The following is an 8,352-nucleotide window of genomic DNA, read 5'->3' as shown; positions in this document are numbered from 1 at the left end:
TCTGCGACCTCTGGAGCCACAACACCTCACATCCACAGGTTCACCTGACCTACTGGAACCCCAACGCTGTCCTCGTATCCTGGGCCACCTGCGACGCCGTTGTGGGGCCCCAAGCCGCTCAAACCGCGGCAACAGCCGACCCCAGCTTCCGCAGCGAGGTCGTTTATGGCCCTACCGATGGCAGCCGCCCCGAGATAAGGGCCCCTGGCATCACCACCACATACCTCAACGATTACGAGCCAGTCGGGCAGCCGTCCTACGCGTCGCCGCGGCTGCACCATGTGGTGCTGCGAGGTGCGGCGTGCGCATGCTTGCCTGCGCCGCAGGTGGCTGGCAGCAATTGAAGGGGGCGACCAAGAGCGGCGTTGGCGCCCCAAGGGTCCGGACGGCGGGAGCTTTGCTTGTATTCTGCCCGCGTCGGTGCACGACCCTGCCATTGTTGCTACCCGTTGCCCACCTACGCAAGCGCCTGCATCACCCCATGCCGCTCTGAATATCAGACCTCGAGCCAGGGAAGGCTTACACCTACAAGATCACTGGTGACGGCCCCGACGCAGTTACCCGTGCGTTCAACTTCACGGTGAGCACGCAGAATTCGCAGCAGTGCGAAGTGCTCTTTGTCTCTGCTGCGCCAGCCCCTGATTCTCCCGGCCACCAATTCCGCAGGCACCCACGAACGGCTTCCCTTTCAGGCTGGGCGTCATGGCCGGTGGGTGCTGGGGCCGCGACTGCGCGTGGACACCGCGCACTGTGCCATGCATGACGCGGTGTGCTGTAGTGTGCGGGCACTTGGGGCTTGAGATTCATGTACTGTAGGTATTGCAGGTGCTCAGCCAACTACACACACACGCACACACACACATGCACACACGCACGCACACGCACACGCTTTTATTTTTGCTTTCGCAGACCCTGGCCAGACCTACAACACAAGTGTCATGCTGGATCACCTCATCTCCAGCCAGCCTCAGTTGGCAGTGCTGGCGGGAGACTTTGTGTATGCAGACCAATGGGCGTCGCAGGACCAACGGATCACGAAGGCCTTGAGCGGCAAATTCACATGTGACTAGGGTAGCATCTGTTGATACACGCGCGCACGAGGGAGAGTGTGTGTGTTCGTGCGCACTGCGTGTGCACAAGCATGTGCACGCACGCGTCTTCACACATTCATGTGCGCGCTGAAGAGGTTGATAACACTGACTTGCTGGTCAAGTTGTGCCGTTGGTGCTTATTAGAAACCTGCCACCCTCTGCTGAATCGCCTCTTCAACTCCTCCAATCACCAAGTCGCACACCCCCCACTACAACGCAGACCAACCCAAGTGGGACATGTTCGGCCGCCTGTTCGAGCCGCTGCTCTCTGTGGTGCCATTGATGCACACAAATGGGAAGTGAGTGCAACTTCTCAAGTGCATGCGGCTGCTCGTGCACGTGCAACATTTGGGGCGAGCTGCTTTATTGATGCATGGCCTTGCATCGCGCTGTGCCATCACCCACAAAGCGCAAAGCTGTGTGGCCACATCAGGCGCGGGGCATTTAGATGCCTGGCCGCCCTGGTCAGACAACACATGTGCAACGGATGCTTGGCTGTTGCTGACACGGCCCCGGTGCATGCCCTAGGTTGTCTTTGATTGTGGCCCCCCTACAGCTACAACCGCCAACTTGTATCATAGGTACATTCTGACCCACCCCCAACCCCCGCCCATAAAAACGCTCATCCATCCGCCCGTAACACCTACCAGCCACGAAATTGAGCAGCTGCCGGACGGCCGCCGCAACAACGCGTACAACCACCGCTACCCAGTGCCCACCAACAAGTATGGTGAGCACCCGTCGTTGCGCGTCCGCCGCTCAGAGCGTGCCCGTTCGTTCACCAGGCTCCTCCGTGCCTTCTGTTTCCATACCCTTTATCACCGCATCACCCATGCAAAGAAGGCTCGTTGATCCTAGTGAGACTTGCGTGATTTCGCACCGACCCCCGCCCCGCTGCAACCACAATCCCCCGCCGCCGCGCAGGGCCCCCCAACCCGACCAGCTTCCCGGCGGTTACAACGAGCGACCCCTACAACAACCTGTACTACTCCGTTGAGGTGCCGGGGGTTTTCAAGTACATCTTCCTGACAAGCTACTCGCCAGGTCGGTCTCAGGGACGGACCTGGTCAGCTTTTTGTGGTTTTGTGGTGTTGGCTTGAACCTGTGTGACGCGCGTCCAAGGTTCGCTTAGTGAGTCACATTGGCTTGTTAGGGACGGAGGCACCCGGTCTCATAACTTAAGACCTGGTGCTGTGCCAACCAGCCTCACACACCTGGTGGTAATCTTGCAGGTCAGGTGTTTGACCAGTCAGACGAGCAGTACAAGTGGCTGGAGAAAGAGCTTCGGCTGGTGAGAACTTTGGTGGTGTGCGAGCCGATATCTTACTCGACTTGAGGCTTAGGCCTTGAGACAGTGTGTGCTTGTGCGCGCGCGCGCGTGTGTGTGTGTGTGTGTGTGTGTGTGTGTGTGTGTGTGTGTGTGTGTGTGTGTGTGCGCGTGTGCGCGTGTGCGCGTGCACGAGCTAGCGCTTGCATGCGTTTTTGCGTGTGTACGCGCGCTTGTGTGTGTGTATCTGTGGATTGCGTGTGTGCGTGTGTGTGTGTGTGTGTGCGCGCGTGCATGCATATGTGTTTGTGCATGCATAGCGAACGGCACATGCATGCAGGCGCACAACTCGCTGGACTGTCGTTGCCAACTGCCTGGCCCACCAACACGCACGTGGAGCAGCACATTTAACATGCGCTTCTTTGTTCCACAAGCAGCATTCAACACCACCATTGACAACTATTCCAGGTGGACCGGACCAAGACACCATGGCTGCTGGTCACCACTCACGCCCCTTGGTGGGCGTGATACCTGGATCGATTGACCCACACGCGGCACTCCTGGTTGCATTGGCAGCCCGCCCAGCTAGATCACAGCCGTCAGCACCCATATGCAAGTTGCTTCACATCTGTGCCCACTCGAACCAGTCGCCACCGCTTGTGACCTCATCGCTCTTCAAAACCCCTCAAACCTGGGTTCACATCCATCCCGACAAACACACGCACAACAGGTACAACACGTACAAGGGCCACTACAAGGAGAACGAGTGCATGCGGCAGGTGTACGAGCCGCTGCTGGTCAAGTACAGCGTCGACATCCTCGTGCTCGGCCACATCCACAGCTACGAGAGGTGTGTGGGGGCTTAGCCGCTGGGCCCTCAGTTGCGAGCCAGGCACAGCACTCGTGAGCTGCGAGGCACATATGTCTGTTGTCATGAGCTAGAAATGCATTCAACACTCGCGCCAGCGCGCTGATGTGCCCAGGCCCTTTGTAGGGCGCCTCTCGGGTTGTAACGCGGGTTTGTCTGCAATCTCAGAGATTGCAGCTGCCAATCAATCCACGCAACATCAATCGTGCTTTGGAGGGAGTAGTTGCATGAGCAGCAGCTAACAGGTCACGGGCCTCTCAGTCATCCAGCTCAGCCCACGCTTGGTTTCTCAACAATCCTCATTCTCCCTGTCTTGGCGCGTTGCAAACAGGACCAAGCCTGTGGTGAATTACGAGGTATGTGCTGCATTCTTTAGCATGTGTGTATACTTTGTTTTGGATATGTTAAAGTTACAAAACAGCGCTGATGGGTCGCAATTGATAATGGTTGTGTGGTTGGAATAATCTAACTGATGCATACTGACATGCGCACGTTTGCGCGCGCACACACACACACACACACACACACACACACACACACACACACACACACACACACATACTCACGCACACACGCGCACACACACACACACACACACACACACACACAAAGCAAGCTTTCACTTACAAGAAATGCCATCTTGCTTCCCTCAAACGCAGGTCAATGAGGCAGGGCCGGTGCACATCACCATGGGCGACGGCGGCAACATCGAGGGCCTCTACAAAGACTTCATTGACGAGGTGCAAGCCTCGACCTTCTTCTGCGCCCACCCAGAGAACTACACCCAGTTCCCGAGCTACCAGCCTCAGGCCTGCCTCAGCTTCCAGCAGGGCCAGTACTGCCCGACGTCGCAGCCGGCGTGGAGCGCCTACAGGGAGCCATCCTTTGGGCACGGGGTGATTGACTTTGCAAATGCTACCCACGCTTTCTGGACGTGGCACAAGAACCAGTGGCCGGAGTGGCAGTCCGGCGACCAGGTCACCATCATTCGCCGCTAGTGATTGGCGGGCAGATTCGATGCTGGGTGTGTAGCGGCGCAGGCGTGTGCCACGTATGCGTCATCATTGCGACCTCTTTCGACAATGGCTTCAAAATGCATGGCGTCCACCTGTCGGATTTGAATTCGCCAGGCTGGCTCACTCGGCAGGCTCCTGCGTGCTTGATGCTCTGCGTGCTTGATGTTGTTAGCACACTGCAATGTGCTCGGCTTCGTTGTTGCTGCATGAAATTGGCTTGTTGCTGCCCCCAACGCTCTGACCAGGTTAAGGGGCGGCGCTGTGCATGTGGGCTGCTGCTGGGGCAGCCTGCTACGCCTGCGCCGGTTGAAAAGCATCACAGCCACTTGCATCACAACCACTGTTGATATGCGTGCAAGCGGGCTGCGCCTCGCCTTACTATGGGAATGAATGTTCTGTGAAGCTCAAGAGGCACTCTTGCAAGAGGCCTGGATCTGTCTGGATGCATGAAGTTGTGCCGGTGATGGAGAACCGTGAAGTCGGCTTGGCACCTGCCAATGTTTTTAAGTGAGTGGCCCTGCATACTGGCAAAAGATGATCTGAGAGCCTGGCACGCATTCCCCGAGCCAATTTCCATACTGCTATGCTTTGCAATTGCGCGATTACAAGAAGGTGCCGGTTTTTGTGCTTTCTGGCCCTTGCAGGCAGTTGTGTAATCTGACTATCCCCAGAAAGCGGCCATGTGCAGCAGTTGCGCAGAGCATGGGCGGGGCTTCAAGAGATGAATTCACAGGTCATCACAAAACCTGCGGATGTTGATACGCCTCAACCGGCACACTGAAGCAAGTAAATCTGGCCAAGCACACCTAGTGGGGTCAGGTGTGTGTGACCCACAGCAGAGCGGGGTCCAGCAGCCGTGCAGGTTGCTGCAAGCCACACAGTTTGCGATTGGGCTCGCTCTTCCAAATTGTCGTGGCGTGCGGGCACATGCAGCAGTGGCACACCAGAGGGTTGGTGGTTAGGGGTAAATGCTCGCGACCCCTGCAGCGGCGGCCCCTCCAGTCGACACAGTCCAAATAAGCCCTTGTGGCGAAAGCATGTGGGATTGTGGTCAGCCCGTACGTGGCAACGGGAGATTCTAGGGCCATAGCTGTGTGCGTTTGGTGCTGTGAAAGTGCTGATACTGCAAGAGTTTCTGGGCCCAGTCACACGTAATGCCTTGGAAGGGTTGCGCAACCCTTCACGACACATGTGGAGGGCGATGCATTCCCCCGCCCCGTCATGTGCGGCGCAGCCCGCGCCGTTGTCCCGCTGCAGCAAGCGTCCGAAACCCACGTCCATGCAGAGTGCCTGAAACACTCAAAAAGCACTTGCATCATGCACGTGCGGCATGCAGTCAGTGGGAGCCATTTGCAGTGGATGGCATCGACCATCAGGTGCAATCAGATGCGAAGTGACGAGGACGCACATGCAGGCGCTTCTCGGCTCAAGATAACGAGCCGTTTGCCAGCTGGATATTACCGTCAGCGCAGACCAGCGATGCGCCCGCGCAGGCAAGTGACCGTGCACGCGTGCGGAGGGGGACAGCAGTAACCATTGGTGCACCAGCCGGAGAAGAAAGCCCGCAGGCCCGCGCGCACACGACATCATGTTGCACGCCAAGGGTCGAAGAGGCAGGGAGGTGATTGCAGGAGGGGCCGCCGCGGCTCGCCAACCTCTCAAGGTAAATGGCGGGATGTGAGGTAATCCCTGGTTAGGTTGAGCGCAACTGCACTCGCGCCCGCAGGATAGGTAGCAACAGGGAGGTTTATTGAAGGTTTTTGGGAAGTAAAGATGCGGTTCAGTGCAATGGGATGCAGGTGTGGCTGGTCGAAGGGGCCTGATGGAAACCACCATGCAGCGCCTTGCCGGCAAGTCTTACGAAAATACAAATGCATTGCTCCTTGGACAGTGTGCATCAGGCAAACTTGCAGCTGCGGCGGTCCTGCCAGCCCCAGGGGCGCCCGATGGTGTCTTGCACACTGTTGTCTGCCGTCCGCGCGTATCTGCACGCGGGTGCAGAAAACCACGCATCTGCGCCCTCAGCAGCAGCCCCTGCGCCACCCACAGCGCCTATGCCGCCGCCGCCCGCGGCCGCAGCGCTCGTAAATACGCAGCTGCGGCCGTCTTGCCAGCCCCACAGGTCGCCCTGGCTGCTGCGGACACTGTTGTCTGCAGTGGGTGCTGCACGGCAGTATGGGGTCCCCTGCGGTATGCTCGGCCTCGCGGCTGGGCCGGACGCCTGGCCCGGCACCGCGCCCGCCGCGCCGCCCCGGAACGCGCAGCTCTTTTCGTCCTGCCACCCCCACGCCTGGCCAGCGGTGTCCTGGACGCTGTTGGTGGCGGTTCGCTCGTACTTGCAGGCCGGCGCCGAGGCCCAGTCAGGCCGCTGCTGCTGCTGGTCCTTCGTTTGCGCCTGGTTCTGCTGCTGCTGCTGCTGCTTGCCGCCTGGCGCTGCGCCCGCTGGCCCCTGATCAACGATGATAGGGAGCCCAGTATCGGGCTGCTGGAACGTGCAGCTCTTGCCAGCCTCCCACCCCCACAGCCGCCCGGCAGCGTCTGTCGCATACTGACCGCCGGCCGCCGGCTGGTAAGAGCAGCGCGGCGCGTCGGACCACTTCGGGTGCGCGGGCTCGCGCCCCTCGTAGCTGGCGCGCGCAGGCGGCGCGGTTGCTGGCGATGGGGCAGGCGACGCGGCCGTCGGCGGCGTCAGGGGCTGCGATGATGGTATGGCTTCAGGCGAGCCGCCCGGCTCGGGCGACGGGGGCGCCGGCTCTGGCGGCTGCGGAGGCGGCGCGGCCGGGTACCTCTTGCCCAGGCGCGGCGACGGCAGCGGCTCTGGTTCGGAAGGCTCCTGGGCCGCGGGCGCCGGCGGTAGGTCGACCCCGGCCGCCTGAGAGGGCTGCGGCGATCCCGGGATCGAAGCATCGCCGCCCGCCGGCAGCGGTGAGGGGTTGCCGATAGACACGCCGCCGATGTCCCGCCCAAAGACGCCGCGGATCGCGGGTCCAAGGATGTCGGCGCTGTTGTTGGTGATGTTGTAGATCACTTGCTGCCGCAGCTCCGGGGGGTCTGCGGGCACGCGGAGAGTCGAGGGGTGGGGTGGGGTGCGGGGTGCAGGTGAGACGTCAGGGTATTGACTCGCATGCAGAGTTTGTGCAGCAACTGAAGGTGTGTGAGCTGCCTTCGGGCTCGTACTTGGTGTCAGCTTTGAGCACAGCAATACAGTTCCGAGCCTGTCACGATTTGGGGACACAAGTTGCTCATGCCACGTCTCACCAGTGGGCACTTGGACTGTGAAACGCGTGTCGAGCGTAACCCCCGCCGCGGGAGCACCCGGCTGCATCAACCTGCGGCGGCCACCTGACGCCGCCGCTTCTGCTCCTGCTCCTGCTGCCGCTGGTGCCCCTGCTGCTGCTTTGCAGTCCACGGACTGGACTGCGACGCTCTCGGGGGGCAGGGACAGCGCGGTCGAGTAGGCGTTTGTGACGGCGTCCCTGTACCGTTCCAGAGCCTGCGTGTTCATTACGAATTAGAAGCATGACAGGCGGGCGGGCGTGGATGGGTGGGTGGGTGTCCAGGCAACTGCCAGCCGGCGACAGGGAGCCACACCCCTGCACGCTGCGCCCCGGGAGCGAGTGCACGTTTTGCAGATTTCAGTCGGCACGTCTTGATGCGGCCGGCAGGGCAGTGGCATTTTCAAGTCACCTGAAAACCCACAGCTCAGCTGAACAATCTTTGAGCTCACGTGAGACACGTGCCCAAATCTCACCTGTTCGCCGCCAAAGATATTTGCACAGCCCCACGCAGGCCCGGCACCCGGCGGCGGTGCCAACCCCACCAGCACCCCAAACGCCGCCGGCGCCGTGCCCGCGCCGACCGCCGCCCGCGGCGGCTGCTGACGCGCCGCCGCGCCCACCGCGGCCGCGGCCGCGGCGCGGTCGCGAGCTTTGGCCTGGGTGAGCGCGACTGGCACTGCGATTGCGACGGCGACTAGAAGGGCCGTGACCAATAGGACGCTCACGGCGCGGCACCGCGAGGCGCAGAAGAAGCGGCCGCCCTGAGCCGCAGCAGGGCCAGGCGGGGCGCCCTCTTTCGGCTCCTTCGCGGCCGCGTCGCCCTGCTGCCTCC

General features: G+C 60.8%; 2 protein-coding genes across 2 annotated transcripts; one reads left to right on the top strand and one right to left on the bottom strand.

Moving 5' to 3' along the window:
* Nucleotides 1-702: 702 nt before the first annotated feature.
* MNEG_8929 (hypothetical protein) lies at nucleotides 703-4,224 on the top strand (the record flags this gene model as incomplete). Its single annotated transcript, XM_014042599.1, has 10 exons — nucleotides 703-709; nucleotides 910-1,062; nucleotides 1,312-1,390; nucleotides 1,742-1,821; nucleotides 2,016-2,135; nucleotides 2,324-2,382; nucleotides 2,827-2,876; nucleotides 3,089-3,208; nucleotides 3,558-3,582; nucleotides 3,886-4,224. 10 exons carry the CDS (start codon nucleotides 703-705, stop codon nucleotides 4,222-4,224), a joined length of 1,032 nt encoding a protein of 343 aa, XP_013898053.1.
* A 1,915-nt stretch (nucleotides 4,225-6,139) lies between these two features.
* On the bottom strand, nucleotides 6,140-7,735 carry MNEG_8928 (hypothetical protein; the record flags this gene model as incomplete). Its single annotated transcript, XM_014042598.1, has 3 exons — nucleotides 6,140-6,227; nucleotides 6,531-7,293; nucleotides 7,501-7,735. Coding segments are annotated over 3 exons (1,086 nt in total), but the record flags the coding sequence as incomplete, so codon positions are not given.
* Between the last annotated feature and the right edge of the window lie 617 nt (nucleotides 7,736-8,352).

This window comes from Monoraphidium neglectum, assembly GCF_000611645.1.
Source record: "Monoraphidium neglectum strain SAG 48.87 unplaced genomic scaffold scaffold01760, whole genome shotgun sequence".
NCBI classification, from domain to species: Eukaryota; Viridiplantae; Chlorophyta; class Chlorophyceae; order Sphaeropleales; family Selenastraceae; genus Monoraphidium; species Monoraphidium neglectum.
Note: the sequence above shows the minus strand (reverse complement) of the source record. Positions and strands in the feature narration are given on the sequence as shown.